The sequence below is a fragment of the Halyomorpha halys genome, unplaced genomic scaffold (genome assembly GCF_000696795.3).
Source record: "Halyomorpha halys isolate HHAL.00 unplaced genomic scaffold, Hhal_1.1 Scaffold384.1, whole genome shotgun sequence".
In the NCBI taxonomy this organism is placed as follows: domain Eukaryota; kingdom Metazoa; phylum Arthropoda; class Insecta; order Hemiptera; family Pentatomidae; genus Halyomorpha; species Halyomorpha halys.
This window is the reverse complement of record NW_027107790.1, coordinates 579,254-601,231: the sequence shown is the minus strand read 5'-3', so window position 1 is coordinate 601,231 and position 21,978 is coordinate 579,254. Positions and strand designations below refer to the sequence as shown.

General features: G+C 31.0%; 1 protein-coding gene across 2 annotated transcripts in view; it reads left to right on the top strand.

Annotated features, from left to right (window-relative positions):
- Galphas (G protein alpha s subunit) overlaps nucleotides 1–21,978 on the top strand; it is a 208,604-nt gene that overhangs the window by 177,184 nt on the left and 9,442 nt on the right. For both annotated transcript variants that reach the window (XM_067046126.1, XM_014422658.3), the window contains 3 exons: nucleotides 4,470–4,524; nucleotides 14,296–14,369; nucleotides 19,066–19,245. In XM_067046126.1, the coding sequence (XP_066902227.1) occupies nucleotides 4,470–4,524; nucleotides 14,296–14,369; nucleotides 19,066–19,245 (309 nt within the window). The remainder of the gene's footprint in view (nucleotides 1–4,469; nucleotides 4,525–14,295; nucleotides 14,370–19,065; nucleotides 19,246–21,978) is intronic.

Here is a 21,978-nt window from a genome sequence, read left to right as displayed (position 1 = left end):
TTTTTTTTTTTTAACGAGGTTGCTAAGTTAGAGGCCTTAACTCCCTCGGCTACGGGCCGTCTGTAGGTTACTGTAGAACAGGAAATCTTAGGTTTATTACGAATTTAATGGCCGTTTTAAGTTTACCGGTAAAATAGAAGCTGTGTTTAAATTTCAGTAGGCGTCTCATCGACTACTAGACCAGACGGGAAGCAACCGGTCGATAAAATTCTTCGCGTGTGCCCGGGTCACAATTTTTTTTTTCCTGGTACGGTGTTTTCTGGTTTAGCATAAAACTTTCACTTATTAATCTACATGAATTTATTGATAAATATCTACATATTAATGCTCGGAACTAAATAATTACAGGGTCCTCAGTCTAACACTGGTCAAGAGTTAATGGAATCAAAGGAGCTATAGCGGAGGAAAAAGAATATAAGTAAAACTATTTTGTTGATCGATATATAGATACTTTCCTAATTCTTGTAATTGATTCTCAAAAAGTCTAGATTATTTTAAGTTTCTTCATACCTTTTTTTTCCTTTTCAGTTTAATGAATGCACATTACAAAAATGTTATGTGCTCATCAGACAATTTATCTCCTTTTATCAAGACCTGACAAAAGAAGTACATTACATGTCTGTCTCCAATGTGCTTAGTTCCTTTAATTACACTTGGTTCTATAATGTTGTGTAACCAAAAATAAAAAAATCATTTTATTTTAAGGCTATTTAAAGATTGAGACCAGGATTCCCATTATATCAAAATCCGTAACATTATTTCTTTGATAATACATTTGGTGAACTATTTTTATCTTAAAATAGTTTCCTGTCTAAAAATCTGAATTTTTTTTTCCAGATATATCCTGAATATAACTGAGAATTTTCTAAATTGAAACTGTAATTTGTACTCATCTTGATATTATGGTGATACCAATTTATTTTAAATTAGATGAAAGTCAGAAAGCTCAGAGCTCTTATAGTACAAGAGCCCAAGAGGAGAAATAGGCAGTTATTTCACCCCAATTTTAGAAATTACTTTAATTAAAACTATATATAATTACTAGTCTATATTGATGAGTCTGCCAAGTATAGGTAAAAGGAATAAAAAATGGCGGCAGTTTCAAAACCTTAAAACACATCAATTTTCCATTCGGAGCTCTATATCTTAAAAACTACCCACAACACTAGAAAAACTATGAGAACATTATTTAAAGAAGAGTAGATTTGCTGAAACGTTACCCCTAATAGAGAGCTATTTACGTACAACAGTTCTCGAGATATAGCTTTTTAAAAAGCAAAATTTCTTAAAAATGTACTGAAAGATTAGTAGTTAGTTAATTTAACTTAAGAAATCTATATCTCAGGAACTATGTGACGTACAGATGTCTATTAGCACTCAAATTAAAGCTAGTTTAATGAACTATAGAGTAGTTTAGGACCTGTACCTGCGTAAGAATAGTTTTTCATATTTGCTAAAATAAATTGATTTATAGTTGTTCGGACAATACGTTTGATTAATGAAAAACATTATTTCAGTTTTTTAATGTTTTGAAACACATTAAAAATAATTTACTTTTCATTCGGAGCTCTCTATACCTTTAAAACTACTAACAACAATAAAAAATCTAAGAGAATATCATTTAAATTAGAGTAAATTTGCTAAAATATGAGCCCTAATATAGCTACTTGCGTTCAATAGTTCTCGAGATATAGCTTTTTATAAAGCAACATTTCCTAAAAATGTACAGAACGTACTGAAAGATCAGTAGTTAGTGAATTTAATTTGAAAAATCTATATCTCAAAAACCATTCGACGTACAGATATCTATTAGCACTAAATTAAAGCTAGTTTAATGGACTATAAAGTTGTTTATTAAGTTTATCTTCGTAGGAGAAGCACTTTTGATGATATTTGCTAAAATAAATTGATTTCTAGTTGTTCGAACAAATTTTCATGTTCTAAATTTATATTCTTATGCAAATATCATAAAAACTACTAACCCTACGAAGATCCGTATCTTAAACTACTTTATGGTAAGTTAAATTTCCTTTATTTTGAGTGCTGGCAGACATATGTACATCTTATGGTTCTAGAGATATATTTTCTATAAAATGAATCATTTTATAGGAACAACTAGAAATTAACATTTTGTGAATTTTTTATTTCTAATATCATAAAAACTACTATTCCTACAAAGATAAAAGTTATAAAATATTTTATGCTAAATTTAACTAGCTTTAATTTGAGTGCTCGCAGATACCTGTACGTCTTGTTTTTTCTGAAATAATGTTTTTCATTAATCAAACGTATTGTCCGAACAACTATAAATCAATTTATTTTAGCAAATATGAAAAACTATTCTTACGCAGGTACAGGTCCTAAACTACTTTATAGTTCATTAAACTAGCTTTAATTTGAGTGCTAATAGACATCTGTACGTCACATAGTTCCTGAGATATAGATTTCTTAAGTTAAATTAACTAACTACTAATCTTTCAGTACATTTTTAAGAAATTTTGCTTTTTAAAAAGCTATATCTCGAGAACTGTTGTACGTAAATAGCTCTCTATTAGGGGTAACATTTCAGCAAATCTACTCTTCTTTAAATAATGTTCTCATAGTTTTTCTAGTGTTGTGGGTAGTTTTTAAGATATAGAGCTCCGAATGGAAAATTTATGTGTTTTAAGGTTTTGAAACAGCCGCCATTTTTTATTCCTTTTACCTATACTTGGCAGACTCATCAATATAGACTAGTAATTACACACAGTTTTCATTAAAGTAATTTCTAAAATTGGGGTGAAATAACTGTCTTTTTTTCTTCCCGGCTATTGTACTATTAGGGCTCCTTGCCTAGACTAAGGTCCTTCCACAGGACTAAGAATTTTACTGGTCGAATTTTCCTAAATTCAAATCACTCTGATATCAAAACCAGTACAAGTTACTCGTACAAAGTTTCTGTCCAGTTCACAAACATTAAGTATTCTTATTTTATGTAAAGCGTTGTGGCTGGAGAAGAGGGAGGGGTAAATCTATAGGTCTGAGGACCAGGGGGCTCCATCTATTGGTATAGAGGATCTATCACCGGATATGGCTAGTCTCCGACCGGTTCCAACCTTCTGACTTGGCTGGGTGAGCCCTCTGTTACCAGCCTCTGTGAAAGAAACATGTCCGGATAGGCTAAAAGTTCCGGGCGTGTTGCTAAGACATCCCATAAATACATTATTTTGAACTCGTAGAAAGGCCAACGAATGCTGCGATGTCTATACGGTATATGTACTGATACATAAACTTCTATATCTCTTGAAATTTTATATTTTTGTTTTTCTTTGCTTGATATTCGTCCACTTGACGATTTCTTCAAGCTTGTTAGATGTAACAGACCAGGTAGATGCCAAATAAGGTGTGCCTATGTTCTCACCCTTTGATATGGTTCATCAGATTCCGTTACAGTGTGTTGCTTTGCACCATATTTTGGACTGTTTGGTATTCTCTATTTTTGGCCCCCTTCCCACAGAAGCCAGACCAATTTGGAATCATTTTTGCCTAGATAGTCTAGAAGTATATATTCATTCACATTCTCCTAATTTCTGAGTCAATCTTGTTTGCTCCTCTCTTTAAAGATTTTATAATTATTACAGTTGTGCCCCGTCGTTAAATGATTTTTTTTCTTGTTTTATAGTGGTCATAAAATGTCCACGTCAATATAATTGCTCTATTTTTTTTTTAATAATCAAAAATTTAGTTGCTATACATTTAAATAAAAATATTTGTAATTTTACACTAAATTTTTTTATGATTTTTGTTCTATAATATTTTGGGTAGAATGAAATGTTTTGGAAGACTCATATACTGTTCTATCTGCAGCTAATAATAAAATATATTAAGGTGTACTATTATTATACATGTTGATTTTCCTTACCTATACAATATTTAGAATTATTTGACTTTCGTTTGGTCATAACAAAAGCATATCTTTTCAGGGTGTCGTTGATTTACTAACCCCATTGAGTTCTTTACCAGAGTACCTCTGGAATTTCCAATATTGTGGGGTTCTTTTTTGTATAGAATCTGATACTAAATCAGATTTTAAGACTAATTCATACCGGAGTTTTTTGATCCGATGCGTTTTGAAGGTGTAAATCGCTAAAAACCGCGAACATTTTTTGATGATTTGCGTAGGAACAGGGCGGAAAATGGAATGACCCTAACGAACAAAATCCTTGCAGAATGCAATTTCTCGTTAGAATTCGTCATTATAATTGAGGCTTTATCATCATAACAGCCATTCTAATCTACTTGGCCAATTGATAGTTTTTTTTTTTATTCTGCACATGAAAACAAATTGATTGTCATATTATAACTCTACTATGCCATAATAAGATCCACAGTATTGTATTAAAAACTAGTTTTTATATTGGTATTTTTTTTTAATTTAATACTATATTTTTTTGTAATAATCAATGGTAATAAAATATGTTTTTCTTTAGTTTCTTGGACCGAGTTAATGTGATAAAACAACCCAACTACACTCCTTCAGAGCAGGTAAGCATGGTTTGAATACAATTTTTTTTTTATACAATTTTTATGAAAGTATAATTATTTTTATTTATTATGATAGAAACAAAAATATAAATATAACTAGTTTTGTTGTGTGTTGTCCATTCCAGTGATTGTTTAAAAGTATGAAACAATGAAAAACAATCAAAAGACATTTCCTAATGTTTAGTAGTAACTATTTAAGGTAAGTTTGTTTTTAATTTAAATGTGTAGACTAATTGACTTAGTGGCTATCATATGATTCATTCTACAATGTTTAGAAATATTTTATGTTAATGACTGGTTTTTGTTATCCTTATGCTTATGACTTCTAAAAATGTATACCGATGCTTGATTAGTCAAGAAAATATTTATCAGTCCATTATGTGCCAATCACTTCACTAATATTTACTCTAATTGTCTTGATTTCATGACTGTTGTTGTTAATTATAATTATATATTTTATTCCTAAAAATTAGTTGTGACAACAAACACATGACACATGTCTGTCTCAATTAAATTATTCATTTACTTAAGACTAACTTTGTCAGTCTCAAATAAGATTTTCATTTCTAAATACATTAATCAATAACTAATCAATTGATAAAACATTCACTTAATTTATTGTAGCTAAAGCTTTTAATTACCTGATGAATAATTAATTAATATTGAATAAGTCCCTCTTTTTTTAAGGTTATCAACAATTTTGAAGGATTTGACTGATTTTGTTGAAAATTTGCTGTAATTCAACCCATATTTTTCTTTGAATGAGTGAACACTTGTACTCTTTTAAATGATTTGACCATTTTGAATGAACCTTTTTTTATGTGTATCTTATTGGCTGACTAAATGCTTTAAAGTTAATTTAGTCCTTTTCTTTTTCTTTTTTCTTTCTTTTTTTTGGGAGGGGGGAGGGAGATTCATCTGCTCTTTGAAACTGTTTGGCTAGTTTTGATTTAAATTAGTACTCATATTTCTTAATGACCCTCCAAAGAATCTTAAGGGATAAATCATCCTTCATTTTTTAGTAGTTCAGTATAAATCTGTTATACTAGCTCTCTATTATCTACTAGTCATATTAGCTACCATAGCAAAGTTGACTTACTTATATGAATGAAATTACTGCTAATTCTTATTTCATTCATTAATGGCACAATAGACGCATTTAGCGGTCCTTGGCTCACTTTTGCCCCTTGGCTCACTTCATTCATCCTTGTTGGTTACTCACCTGATAGATATTCTTTTATTCCATCCTTTCATCTTTCCTTCGTTTTTCCCTTAGACCTAATTCCATCCAGCTTCCCTTTATGGAACCTTCTTGCTGACCTCGCTTCACCCATTCTCAGGACGTGTCCCAACCATTTCATAAACTGAACTCATGCGAAATGGAATACTGCTAGATCGCCATACATTTAGTAGTCCTCCTTTTTAATTCTTATACGGAGAACTCCTTCCTCCTGTTTAAGCCCTACTATCTATTTTAGAATTTCTCTTTCAAAAAAATCTATGCGTTCTGCAGATGCCTTTGTAAGGGTCCAAGTTTTGCGCACGTATGTAGCAGCATTCTCTTATATAGTCTAAATTTGGATGCATGGCTCAATTGTCTACTTTTCAGAATGTTCCCAAGAGAAACATAAGCTCTATTGGGTGCCATTATTCTAGTTTCTATTACCTCACTTCATTATGGATATTATTAATTTTGAACCTGCGACAGGCCAAGCTGGATTTTGTCTGAAAGATGTGATTTCCTATTATATAGTGCTGTTGTGGCTGTATGGGCTTTGTCTTTCTTAAAAGAACTTAAGTTTTGTCTTCATTGAAAAGGAGTCCCATTTTCTGTGCCTCATCTTCCAACCTACAGAATGCATCCTTCTCTGCTTGAAGTGATTATCCTGCAATCAATACATTGTCTGCATATGCAAGCAGTTACTACTAATTGGATAGAGAGACTACTTCCTCCCTGTATAAGAAACTCTTCTGGAATCTTGTCTGATCCCAGGTGCTTATTGTTTCTTAATTTTCCAAGTTATCCATTGTTATCCACAGCAAGCAGCTTACTCTTCTTGTCTCTCAGCATACCTGATTCATTAAAAGAATTTACTTTGGCGGCCTTTATATCTTAAAAAAACTTTCTTGTTTTATTCTTAAACCTCGCTTCTTCAATGTTTATAACTTTTTCCTGAAAGGGGTATCTTTTTTACCAGGCTTCCCTATCGATAGCCATTTTTCTCGAACTTCTTATTTATGAACTGTTGTTACCTTGGTGTTCCATGACGGTTCCTTTGATTTTATAAGTATGGATATTATTATTATTACTATACTATTCTTCCAGAAGCAACATTTGTTGGTGGTCTCCTCAAACTAATTCTCATTAGTTATTATATCTAAATCTTTCTGTCATATACCAATTGTGAGGACTTTATAGACCATTGGCAGTAGTGCTATTCCTCTATAGTCAGCATAATTCAACTTGGCCCTCTTTTTAGAAATACAATTTAATGTTACATCCCTCAAGGATAATTTCCTGCTCCCAGGTCAAATACAAGAAGTCATAAATCTGTTTTATTAGTTCTCCTTCATTTTTCAATTGCTCTTGTATTTCGTCTGCTCCCATAGATTTATTATTCTTAAAAATCATTATTATTTCTTCTATTTTTTATTACTCTGGCGATATTCCGGTATTTCCTCTTCTTTACATAACTTTCCCTCTAATTTTTGTGCTCCCTCATTATTCACTTTCATACTTTTTTGGTTTAATTCTTCAAAACAATTTTCCACCCATCTATCTAATATTTCTTTTCTTGATCCAACTAAGTTTCCCTGTTTATCTTTATAGCAATCCAATCTTGTTCAATTTCTTATTCCTTTGTAAAATTTCCTTCTATTTTTGTCTCCAATACTCATTTTTTTTTCTTATAATGACCTCTTCAAAATGTTCGCTATACCTTTCTTCCTCTCTCCATTTGTTTTTGTGTATTATTCAATAAATCATTCAGTATTTTATTTTTCCTAGTTCTATTCCAACACTTCATACACCACAACTTCATTTAAAGTGTTCCTAACTTCTGCCTTCGCTCATTGTTTGTGAGTTTCTGTTTCATTAGTTTTGTTTAATCCATGACTTTTTCATTAAAAACCCTTTTAATCCTTTCCTCCTCCAAATCATCTATCCTTAACACTCTTAGCAATCCTCTGTCTATATTTAGCTACTCCTGAGAAATTATTGGCATTACAGTATGCCCTTGTAAAACTACGGATGTTTAATATATAGGTACTTTCATCTGTGTAAGATATGTACTTTTATCTAAGAGAGTGCTCCTCAAATTGTATGGAAAAATGTGGTGCACTGGGTTTCGTCTGCACCCGGTGTAACGAGAAGCTTACTTTTTTTTAGTACAGACATAAATAAAAAATAAAAAACTTCCTTATTTGTAAGTATTATGTCTATTTTTGGCGCTGTATGTTACTGTTATTCTATGCATTTCTCCATTCTATGGCCCAGACAATATTGATAATACAAAAACTTTCAGTTCCGACATGCAAGTTTTTATTTTTAGCTTTAGTGCAATTTTTTATTCAGGAAGATTAAGCTATTATGTGCTTAAGCAAGTTTGATCATTTTACAAAATATTATTTTTGTCCTTAACATAAATTCTGTACCGAGTAGTCATATAACACAGATATGCCACCCCCCCAACTATTCGGTATGTGGCTAAGTGTCTGACTAGTCTTTAGTAATACTAATAGGGGTTTAAGTACCAGTAGGCCTTTCTTGAGGAAAATACCATCAATACTGAGTGATTTAAATTCTTACAAAAGAATTTATCAGTCATAGCTTATCCTGTAGCTTTCCTGTTGGATCTGATCCTACTTACACTTTTATTATCAATGAATGATCTCATTATAGCATCGGTTAGTGATGTGTTGAGACATTCCAGCTGCCATCAGCTCCTAACTGACAGCTGTTTTGACTTCTCCAAGTTGTGTACAGTAAGATTTCCAGTTCATAAGCTTTAAATTCCTGTACACTGACTTGGCCACCTAACAAATACATTATATCTGATATACAGATGATTCTTCATTCAAAACGTACCATCCCTTGATCATTGGACTTAAATGTTGTGTGAAATCAATAGTGATGTCCATGACCTCTGCTGTCATCTTATTAATAAAGATTGTATTATTGTCTTTATTAAGGACTTCTAGATCATAGCTTGAAATTTATCTAATAGGGTGATAAATGAAATATATCAATAACAACCTCTCTTCTTGATATTGATACTTTCACAGAGGCCATGATAGATGTTAGTTCCATGGAAGCTACCATAGTGCTCCTGTCAGCTATCCTGTCTACCAACCTCCTGAGGTCACAGTAAGGATGTCATCATTATTGGGGATTCACAAAGGATACTGTAATCTACCTATGGTTAATGTTTAGAACAGAGATACCAGAAAGGTATCATTTTTAAATTGTTCTTGTACAGGATGCTGGTTTGGCAAGCATTGATACAGTAATAATGCTGTAACCGAGCATACTCTGCTCCTTTATCCTGTCATTCTTCTTCCAGAGATTCTTGAATTAATATAATATTAGTATTAATCTCCTCGCTGGTACCACTTGAAACGACCTTCCTCTCCAGCCTCACAATTGGTGGTAGCCTCCGCCTTCTTTAAACTTTGGGGAAAACCTTTTTTAAACAAAAATTTATCAAAAGGTTCTTACCTTCAAGGTCCAAAGACTGATTACAGGGATTTTAAAAAACCCTTAAAAGCCATATTGTTCATACCAAATACCAACAGCCACTGGTCAACATCAGGAACATTTGAGTATTAAATACATCTTCATGTACTCTCTAGCCAGGGAAGAAGATATCTAGAGAAAGAAGAACCTTAAAGTCCCTACTCAATCCATTCATACTGCCAGTTTAGAACATAGTACTCTCTCTTACACTAGCTCTCGAAACGACTTCTGACTGCCAGTCCCTGCTGGTCTAGTTGTTAGATACAATAATGCATTCCCCAAGGTGTTAAATAAAATTGATAAATTTATGGTGTATACCCCCTTGTTATTTGGTCCAAAGCATGGATCAGATGCCCATGAACCTCCTTGCTTTGTTCCCTGGCTAGTTAACAGGCGAATATCCGTTTGGTATAACAGTAATCTTGCTATACTTGGCAGCACTGGCAAGGTTGACCTGCTTTATCCCCCTATCCTGGTCTTCTTCCCCACTGGGGCAGAAGTCCCTGTTGAGGATTTGATTCTTTTCTCCATGGATGTCTTAGATTCTGCTGGGCTCCAATCCCTGTCAGCTGAAACTGCAGTCCCACAGTATCTGGAGACCGTGCCACAGCCTTCGTCTCTGTGATCTAGACCATTTGTTACCTCTGAGGGTTCGGGATCTGGGGATTTCATCTCTGGTGTCACCACTCATTTCCCTGTCGCTTTTGTTGCACTGATATATTGCCCACATCTCTACTATCATTGATAGTGAGCTTGAAGTCCCATGATACAGTTAGAAAACTAGCCCTGCTTGGTCCAATATACTTCAGGAGTAGGAATCCTACCCACCAGAAAGAAAAATTGTAAAATTATTATTATTATTCGGGTTCATTTTGTTCCCTAGAGAATAAGGGTTCTTAAAAAGCCCTGCAGGTTCTACCTCCCCTCCCTGCAGGGAGCATTACATACAATGGGGTCCCCTAGGTCTATCTTTGTATACATCCTAATAATATTTGTATGCATCCTCTGCTATCCAGTTTCAGCTCAAGCTCCTTCCACTTGGCTTGGGTGTCCAAGAGGTTCCACTAAATCTATTGAACTGATAGGCATGATGAACCCTTTCTCTGTCCTTTACAAGTTCCATCCAACACTCTACAGAGCACCACAGAGGTGACAGTAGGTGTTGATAGGAATAGGGCGAACTGGGAATCCTCAAGTAGTGAGTAGGTCGCGATAGTTTGATTCATCTGCTAATTTTATGTTCTGCTTTTATAGTAACAATTACTCAAAATGTGCATTTGCAATCATGAATACTTTAGTAAATTTGGATATATGATTGTCTTGAACCTAATAAAGGATCTCCATTTCAGAGTAAACTACAAAAGTAACAATGTCAAAATTTGATTAAAAAAAACTAAATCAATGCCACCGAAAACATGATAAACAGTCTCCATATTGAAGACAATTTCAAAATTAACAATAATTTGAAATGCACATGCGCGATCTAAAGTCCAATTCAAAAAATAATACCAAGGCTCTCAAAAACCTAATAAATGATCCCAATACCCAAGATAATTCCAAAAGTAATAATAAATCAAAAGGCGCATATGTGTGATCAAGAATCCGATTAAAGAAACAGGACTCATGTCTCAGGAATCATGAAAATCTAATAAACAATACCCTTGTCGAACAAAAATGACAAAAGTAACAATACATTGAAATGCGTATGCGCTGTAAGAATCTGATTCAAAAAATGGAATCATCTCAATAATTGATCTCTTCATCGAAGACAGCAAAAGTAGCACTCAACCAAAATGTGCATGCATGATCAAAAATCCGATTGAACAAATCAATTCAAGATCCTTTGAAACCTAAAAAAAATCTCCATATTGAAAATAATTTAAAAACTAACAATAAACTGAAACACTCCTGCATGATCGAATATCCCACCAAACAAATAAAATCAGGACTCTCGAAAAGCCCATAAGCGACCCCCACCTCAACCTACTTTTATATCTGTTCTTTTGTCATTTTAATTGTGATTATTTGAAACATCAAAATCAAATCATTTAGAAGCTATAACATTATCCATATCATACAACTGGCTGGATCTTTTTTTTGTATTTGTTTCCGTATTATTATCATCACATGATGAATTTTCATTCGATAATGCCGTAAAGGTACTAATAACAGAATGATAGTCAAGATCGACTTCTCCAAAAAGAAGTATTCCATTCATTTTCTTCATGGCAAGAATCTTCTCTCATTGAAATTTTCTTTGATTCAACTGTCTTCGTTTGCTGATTTTTGTTAATTTCTATAAATTTCTGTGCTGTCTTATTTTGGTTAACATCATTATCTAAATCCATTTCTTTGTGGTCATCTGAGGTCGAAGAGGCTTCCTGTCGTTTTCTGTTTCTAATGAAGTTTCTTAAATTTTTCATATTCCTACAAGCTCTGGTTCTTCTCTTTAGCAGGGAAATCTTATTTGGAATATATATATTTTTTTTCTTTTTCAACTTATTTTCATGCTTTTTCTTTTTTTAAAGCTACTCATACCTTTTCTGGGGTTGTACAAGAGCTGTATCCTTTATCTTATCTACTTCTTTGTATTTCTTAGTTTTATCCTCTTGATTTGTGTTTGCATGGCCTTTCCTGATACCATCCTGGACTTTTTTTTAAATGTCTTCTGGCCAAATCTGTTTCTCTTCTTCTATTTCTCAGTTGGATGTGTTGTGTAAAAAAAATTGTTAACTGCATATCTCTATACAATCTTAGACAATAGATGTATAATCTGTTATGCTTAACTATTAATTAGGTGTCAATAACTAGAACAGTGGTTGACAATAAGTGGGAGATTTATCTTCCAATTACTGACAACCACATTCTTCAGTTATTGAAACCTCTTGTCAAATACTGGAATCACTCATTATTTTGAACATCTGAATCACCATTGCATTTATATTCAAAAACTGATCAAAAGATTATTGTAAAGAATTATTGACAGTGTTGTGTCTTATTGGGAAAATAGGTTTTTTTTGTGACCAAACAATAAAAAGAATAACTGACATACCCATTTCTAATTAAATTTACATTATTCCAGGCAAAACACATATAAAATGCTTATTTTAAGATAACACGAACTAGGAAAATAAGAAAGAAACCCAGAAAATATTAAAACAAGTGTGTATTCTACAAAAACACAACACACATCCTTAAGTTGAAACACTTAATACAAGGAGCACATAAAGACTGATGCACATATTGTCTCGTTTCCCTTTTTTTCTTGGTCACCGGAGACTTCATTTTGAAGGGAAGTTGTTGATCAGATAAAGTAGGGCTTAGTTTAAAACTGGCACCTATTTTGAAATATTTAGTGGCACCAAATATTCAAAAACATAGATTGACCTATCAATAACTGGCACACTTACCCTTTAGAATAAAAATAGTTAACCAATATTCGGAGGTAGGATAAATCTAGCAGAACTTTGAGTCTGTTCCTAAATATCTTTTTATTGTGTGCTGAGAACACTTATTTAATTGTATTTTATAAAATACTTGAAAGGGGAAAAGATAAGCTGCTTGAATATAAACATTTCCCCTGCATCAAAAAAGTTATTGAGGTAATAATTCAATTTATCTATGAAAGTAGTGGATATTGCTGAAATAATACTATATTAAGGGCATTTGAGGAAATCATACTTAAACTAGACTTAGATGAGTATCATAAGGAGATTGAGGACATTAGAAATTGTGAGGTATGTTGAATTAATTTAGTAAATAAAATTTTAAGGTAACTCAGATGTTATAAAAGTACTGCTAGGTAAAAAAATTGCAATATTCTAAATTACTTAAATGATTTAGAAGAATTAGAGGTTGAAAACAAAGATGAAATGGCTTGTAAGAATGAAGAATGGAAAGGAAACAAGATAAATATTTTGAATCTATTACAGCTTAAAAGTGTTTAGAATTACTACTCATAATTAAAAAACTATACTCCATTTCAAGTTAAATGTCGAAAAGTGCCATTGGAAGTGACGCAAGCATCAATCTAAAAAGTGGTTTTCTACTCTAAAGCAAATAACAAAAGTTTCTTGGTTGGCCAGATGAATTTAAATTAAAAGCAATGGGGACGAGTATTATTAAATTTATCCAGCTAAAAGAATGCTTCTAATGAAGAAATAACTAAACTATGAATAAGTTCAAGGAAATATAATAGATAAATAAAGTTAATAAGGAGGAGATGGTCAGGGTTGTGGTCAAGAAGGAAGAAAAAATAGTAATTATCTATTTACTTATCTTTTGCTGATGTTTCGATCTACATTGTAGGTCTTCATCAGGGATAGAATGAAAAGATACATAGAAGATGGATTTAATGTAATGGTAAAAAAAGGGAATATAATAAATATAAAGGTAGAGGTATCGAAACAATAAAAAAATTGAAATAAAATAAAAAGAGGATAGAGATAAATACAAAAATAATTATGCATTAGCATAAAAAAGTGAACAGCTGCATCATAATATATATTATTGAAAAGAATTATTAATTTAATTAAATGAGGAGACATAATAACTGATTAAACGGTAAGCATATTGGGTAAATTATGATTACAGATTACATAAAAATGTAATGATGAAAGAAAAATGTGGTATGGGTAAAAGGTAGAAATGATAATGATAAGAGTTAAGAAAACTGGATTATACAATATAAAAAAATATTAAAGGTAATGGTAGTATAAAGTTATATGAAATGCTTAATTTCAGTTCATTTACTTTGTTCTACTTTTTCCGAGATAATTTAAGAAAAAAAAATAGTAACTTATACAGTATGTTTTGATATTTTACCTAACTTGTGTACATAAATAATAAAAAAGCCTTTCAAAACTTAATGGTAAAAAATGAATACATTTTGGTATATTCTTCTCTCATTGGTATTTATTCTTTGTTTAATATTACCTCTTTTTAGATACTGAATTTATAAATAATTTATTAATTTTATAACTTACTATATAACTGTAGTATAATTGATCTGTCCTTAACCATAGTTTTAATTTTAGGATATACTGAGGTGTCGAGTTCTAACATCAGGAATATTTGAAACTAGGTTCCAAGTGGAAAAAGTCAACTTTCAGTGAGTATTTAAAGTTCCGAAAGTGCATTTGTATATTTTCTAGTATTTTAATTTTTTCTTAAACTAAGAATTATTATCAGTAGTTATTATCAGTTTGCTAAGCCTTGTTTTTATTATTATATATACAGTGATTTCTGATGTGGGTGGGGGGACAAAGCTTGCCACTTTCTGTTGTTTATTATTGTTCGTATATTTACACCTTTTCTTACTATTCTTAAAGTATTTAAAAGAACTACATTTTAAACATAACTCCTGCTGCATATATTGAGACAGGTCCAGATATAGCTTCTTCAAATAGAATCAATCCATTCCTTGATGTTATGATTGGTGCTACTACGCCTTTGTCTGAATGGTACAGATGATTATAATAATTAAATAATTTAAAATTGAGTCACTCTAATAACATTAAAATGATGAGGTTAATAATCATTCATGATGATGAGGATCAGATTTGGTATGAAAATGATAATTAAGATTTATCGCTGCACTAATTTTCTGATTGTAAGGATGGTGTGAAAATCAGTTTATAAGTGCACCAGAATAATTTGATTTTGTTAACCAGTTTGTGAATATAGTCCTGGTAAATTGGAAAAACTAAAAATTAATTCAAAACCAAAATTACCTAAAAAATTTCTCCCAATAAAACACAACAATCTCTTAACCATACCTCCCCTATATTGTCTAAAACATTGTCTATCTTTTTATCATTATTTTGATTTTTTCATCCTTTGATTCTCATCCTCACCACAGTTTCTAACTAGAAGAAAAGTCTAGTGAATCAATTTACAACCCTCTTGAACCTAATCCTTCCAAATATAAAATAGGTAAATAGTATATTTTCTTACGTATTCACATATCTTGAGTTTATAATGAAATTTTTTTCCTTTAATACTTGGTAGACCCCACTTTTTATCACCCTTTCATGGATTACGTTTTTATTTAATATAATAATAAAGTTTTGTATACTTAATTTCTTTATTTGTGTTGGTATTTTTTTCAATAGTTTGTTCTGTTTAATATAAGCTTGTAAATGTTTTGTTATTTATATCATTTTATGGGATTATGATTGTTGCTGAATATTGAATATGAAGACCTGCAAAATCGACTGAGCATTATCATTTTATTGAGATGCATCCTTGATCTTCTGGAAATTGTTTCAATTTGCTGCTACAATCCTATACCTGACTTCTTTTTGAGAAGTATTGTCTCGATTCACAGAAGAGGCAAGGTAGACTAGCTGGTTCTCTTAGAAGGTCACCTTTCTAGGCCTTGACACCTCTCCTATAACGAAATATTTGGTTTTGGCAACATTTATTTCCAATTGTTAATGCTAGTAGCTATATAGTCTCTATTCCTCTGTAGATTACAATATCACACTGCTTTCTCACATGTAAGATGAAACAGAAGGTGGTTTAAGGCATATTCCTTGTAAAGTCCTTTCCTATCTAAATAGTTCCTACTTCAATTCCTATTGAACCATTTTTGTTCTTTCCTCTCGATTTTTCTATGGTACCAATTAATCTTAATCATTCATTACTTTTAATCCTATAATGCATGAAAGAAACTCATTGTAAATGATTCCCTATGTAAAATACTATCCTTATTTCAGCATCCTGTCATTTTGTTTTCCACTTATGACCATGTCCAAATCGTGGTATATACCTACATTCCTTCACCTGCTTTCTCTCAAAGGTTTTGGTTAGCCCATTCTAAGCCATCTTGAAAAAAAAAAAACTTATATGATTATTTCACTACCTCAGAAATAATTTATATTTCATAGATCCATTTCTCCAGTACTCTTGTCCTCCAGTACTCTTCTTGAGGTTTAAACAAGGTTGATCATGGCACTTTTTCCCCCAAGCTTTTCCCCAATTATATGATGTTACTGAATGGTTCACTGTTATATGTAGTATCTTGTAGTCACTCACCTTGAAAATCCCTTCCTATTTCCTGTGTTGTCACTCACTTCATTTTCTCATAGTTCAGAAATTACTTATTCCTAGTGCAGTTTCTATTCCAGTTATTACCTATATCCTGATGAATGTCAGATATACCTTTCCCCTTACCCATCTGAATTTTATTTTGCTATAAACTAAGTCCAAGAAGATTTTAGAATCCTTTTTAGTTGATCCCTTCCCTCTATGCTCTTGCGAATTCTATCATCATTTATGTTATGCTTTAATTTTCTTCTGTTTCTTAATCCACACCTTTCACAATAATGCACCACAGATTTGAAATAACTTTTCCCTGATATCATAAGTACTTTATTGGATCCTTCATATATCTTATTGTCTAATCCCATTGTTTTCCTTATAGTGTAGGCACCAAACTAAGTTGGTTACTTACACTTACTTGATAACATTAAAAAAAAAAAAAAAATAGTTAATTAAACTTAAGATTTGTTCTATTCTCTCTCTCAAACTCTTTGTCAACACACACTTGAAACAAGAATTATTCTGGTTGCACCTTGCTAATGCGTTAGAAGCACACAAAAGGCGTTCTTATGAACATACAATTAGTTTTCGGTTATCCACTCATTTCAGTCCCAAAATCAGGAAAATATATTTCTAGGTTAAAAAAAACTTTTACCAACAACTACCTGAAAAGATAACATAATATAATAATAAAGGTGGTCTATGATGTGACAATTTTCCCACTGATTGAAATAATAGCTCTAAATATTGTATACAATTATATCGTAAAATTAAATTTTTTTACATTTTGTGTCATTAATTTTTTAAAAAATATAAGTTAGCCTTTTATCTTTCTGTTATATACGCTAAGATATGAAGGTTATAGGATAGATGCACAAGTACTAGGCACTTGAGATTTGAAATGTAAATAAAAATTGTTTGGATCAATTAAATAATTTTAATTTGTTATCATTTCAAAAAGTGAACCTTGAAAATTACTAAAAATTTATACTTTTTAATTGATCCATCCATTTTTTTAATGGAAGATTATTGATTGACCGTGTGTATAGATGAATGGAATATGGTCCGGGTGCGGTCAAAAAAACTTTTGTCTGCACCCGGACCATATTCCATTCATTTTTTTAATGTTTTAAATCCAAGTGCTTACAACTGTTGCGTCTACTCCGTATGAAAATATGGGAAATTTAAGTATTTTAAACATTTTCTTAGTAACATAATTGTGTTAATTTTGATCATTGCCAATAATATTTTCATAGTTAGCATTAGTATCCATTTCCCTCATGTTTTCTTCTTTGAAGCTCTCTTTCACTTCATGATTCAGGGGAATTTTATATACAGTATTCGATGTGGTTTACATAACAATAAAGTGAGTGAGAAAGAAAGAATAAGGAAAGATAAGGAAGATATGGTAAGAAAAAGAATAATAGATAGTTGATATAGGAAATATACCATCTGAAGACAGGTTTCAACTCCAATTAAACTAGCACAAGTAGGAAAAACGTGAATTACAAAATACATTGGAGAAATCCGAAAGCAGAAATGCTTTTAGACAACGTATGAACTAGTATAAAGAAAACTAAACTGTAATAAGAAATAAGATCTAAGTTGCACTAACTAACTATTAAAAAATAAGTAGTTGATGAATAAACTTTAATAGAATAAGAACTAAACTTTACATTGTTCAATTATTTTTATTACTTATTACTCTTAGCTTATATAACTTTATATCTTCTTCTTTAATTTTGTCATTCTTCTTTCATATTTAATTATCAAACATAACTTTTTCTTCATAATTTTTTTATATTACTTTAATTTTAAATAATTTTCAATTAGTATATGTAGTTACCTAGTTTATTTTCATATCTTTATCTTTATTTTTATTAACTTATTTATTTAATAATTTTTTCCATTCATTCTTAATTTTAATATTACTATATTCCCATACAGTTTCAATATTTTTGTAATATTACACTCTAAATTTTCTTCATTACTACTTAGTTACATATATTATTTGTTATCTTCTATTATTGTTTTATGTTTCTAGTTATTCTATATTTCCTTTTGTCCATTATGGCTATTATATTGTTTTTTTTTTATTCTTATCCTTGATGAAGGCATGAAATTCTGGTCGGAAGGTTGGCACTAATATATAAGTTTTTTACTTATTGTGTTTTCCACTGACCGCATCCCTAACCATCTTCTCCTCATACAAAATTATGTTATTTTATTGCTGTTTACCATTAATTCTCAGGAGTTGTATTAATCTGTCCATTAAAGTATTTGTATAATGTCAGTATATTAAAAGTAAAATAGGTTTTAACCAACTTTTCAACCTAATTTAATCAACTTTTACTTCTCCAAAAACCTGAAGGATCCATAGGTATAGAACAAAAACATTTTTTTTTTCTAATTTAACTGAATTCACGATTTTTAAAAGTTAATACTTGACTTATTTCCTAAAATGTTATCTAGAAATTCAAACTCCTAAGTTTTTCCAAAATTTTCTTCTTGTTCACCCTGTTCTTTAACCTAACTTTTTTGAATAACTTTTATATTTTAAATTTGGTTAATAAAGTTCATACTCCTAGTATCTAAATTATAAATTACTATTATTTTAACCATGCCTATATCTAGAAGATCAATAAATAATATCTATGCAGAGATTTACTTTTATTATTCAACATCTAATTATAATTATAATGAATCTCTCATTTCCATTGATCTGCTGTTTATCAAACATAAACCATTCTGATGCTTTGCAGTATGTTTGATGTCGGAGGACAAAGAGACGAGCGAAGGAAGTGGATCCAATGTTTCAATGATGTCACTGCCATTATATTTGTCACTGCATGTTCATCCTATAATATGGTGCTGAGAGAAGACCCTACCCAAAACCGACTTAGGGAAAGCTTGGACCTATTTAGAAGTATATGGAACAACAGGTGATTATTTGTCTACAATATCAAATAATTTTTATTATAAACATTATAGGTCTTAATAATAAAAACTTTACCTTTACTATTTTTCTTGGTAAATTGATAAATACTAAGATACGTATACTAAGTTAAAATCAGTATCTAATTAAATAAAGTAATTGTTAATACAAGTATATTAGTAATAATGTAACCTTTTTAAAAATCTTTAATTATTGAACTTCCTGTAAATGAAAGGTATTTCAATCTCGCTTTCCAGAGGAATCAGGGATCATGTAATTCTTTGATGCTTCGTAACTTTCTCATGGCTATCATCAGCAGGAATTTGTTTTGATTATAATTTGCTTCCTTTATTATTTTATCAATAAACAATACATAAATTCAAAAGTGGAATTTGTGAACTTTTGTTGTTTATTATCTTTATGTTTACAGATTATAATGAGCTGTTATTAATCCTCTTTTTTAAAAAATAATATTTACTATTATTCTAATTTACTGCACATTGTTTAGTAACCCACCAAATATGACAATGGAAACACACGATTTTTGAGTAATTTTTTTTTTTGAGTTTAAACATGGAGACTTGGCTACCTGAGCTGCAAGAAACATTACCAGGGGAAGGGTATGTAATGAATGGACCAATCGCTGGTGCTTTGAAAAATACTTGGCTGGTAACATGGATTTGGATGAATAACCCAGAGGAAGACCTCCTCCAGAAAGCCTGCTTACTGGGCAAAAAATGGGCCTTTTCTCAAAAGGATAATTATGTGTGATGTAAAGTGGATTGTATATCACAACAGGCATTGTTCAGGTCAGTCGTTAAATATCAACTAAAGACTGGAACACATGCCAAAATCAAAGTGGCGTCCATAAAAATTAGTGTGATGGTCATTGGCAAGAATAGTTCATTTCTCCTTTTTACTCAGAAGTGAAACCATCGTATCCACATTATACTGCAGTCATATTGACATAATGCATCAAAAACTTGTCAAAAAACAACCTACATTGGTTAACCAGAAGTGACCTATAATTTTACATGAGAACCCCAGACCTCATGTTTCATGACAGACAGTGAGGAAACTAAACAAGCTGTGTTACAAGTTCTTCCACACCGACACCCACCTCATTCGCCAGACTTATTCCCAACAGATTTTCATCTCTTCAAAAATTTGTAAAACTTCCTTAAAAGTAAAATTTTAAAAAATGATTCTCAGGTCAAAAAACACATTTTGATGTGATCAATGAAAAATTTATAACACATGGTGAAAAATGTATAGAAAATGAGGCTTAATATTTTGAATAAAAGTGTTTTCATTTCACAAAGTTGTCTTACTAAATAATTTTTCCTGTGAAAACTGACATTTCATATGAAACGACTTAATAGTATTGGGACTTAAGGATTTGGATAATATTTCTTTTATTGTATCATTTACGTTCTTAAGAATCGGTATTACTCTACTTTAGGGACATGATGGGTGTGCAGGTTGGGATGTGGATCCCAAAGAGCCCAGTTCGGATCATTGTGGGTTCAATTTCCACCTGGGGCAGTTAATATTTATTTCTCAGCAGTCCCGAGAATCTTGACACTTCTACTTTGGTAATTAGGTGGCAGCAACTCTGGTAGCTGTCATAACCAGAATCCCAATGTTTTCATAAGTAATTTACTTTTCTTCATCAGTTATCATCCAGTTCAAAAAGGGTTCGATTTTTTTCTGTGCAAGCAGAGATGTGCATAGATTTGGCACTCAAGTGGCATACAATAATGTGGCACCCATTTTGTATGTTAATACACCAACCCTAGTTTCTGAATATGTTCGAGAATGGTTTATTGAGCTGAATCAAACCTCTCTTTGTTTTATGAAATGGACAAAACTTTCTGTTAAACCTAATATTAGATGATAATTGGGATGAAATAAAAGACCCCCATTTAAAAATATTTATAGAAGGAATAATTTTTGGACTACATTTGTTTTTCAAATACAAGAAGGAATGCTACAAATAATTATTTAAACTCTAAATAGGTTCAATATGAAGATGAAATATGATCAATATTATCAATAAATTTGTGTGACATTAATATGAATTGTTTAATAGATAAAAATGTAGATTTAAAAAAATGATTGCATTAGTAAAACAGTATATTATAATTTGTTACTTATAAAGATAAAAACTTGAGTGACATTAATATGAATAGTTAAATATATTAAAAATTAGATTACAAAAAAGGATTAAATTTGTAAAACTGTATATTGATGATTTTTACTTATGAAGATACAAATAGTTATAATCAAATATTGAAAAAAGTTTATAGCCACCATAAAATAACAAGTTTTACTATAGATAAACAGATAATTAATTAGTATTCCTTAGGTTTCTTTATACAGATATTATAATGCAGAATAAGAAAACCAAAAGTAAATGGACAAAAAAGGAAATCAGCAATTAGAAATAATTGAATTTTTACCCTTAGTTGCATTAAATGTTTAAAATAAAAGAGTGATAAACTTTATAAATGAATCAATAGAATCACATATAAAGTGTGTATAAAAGAAATAAAAAGCATAATGTTAACAGAAAATTTCTATCCTAAGAAACTAGTTAATCAAATTTGGTATAGGATAATGAACGGTCGTTCTAAACCTAAAATAAATTACAATAAAAAATTTATAATTTATTCCAATTCCTAAGTAAAACAGTAAATAGTCAACTTCACGGTTCTAATGAGAAAAGGGTCATTCAACG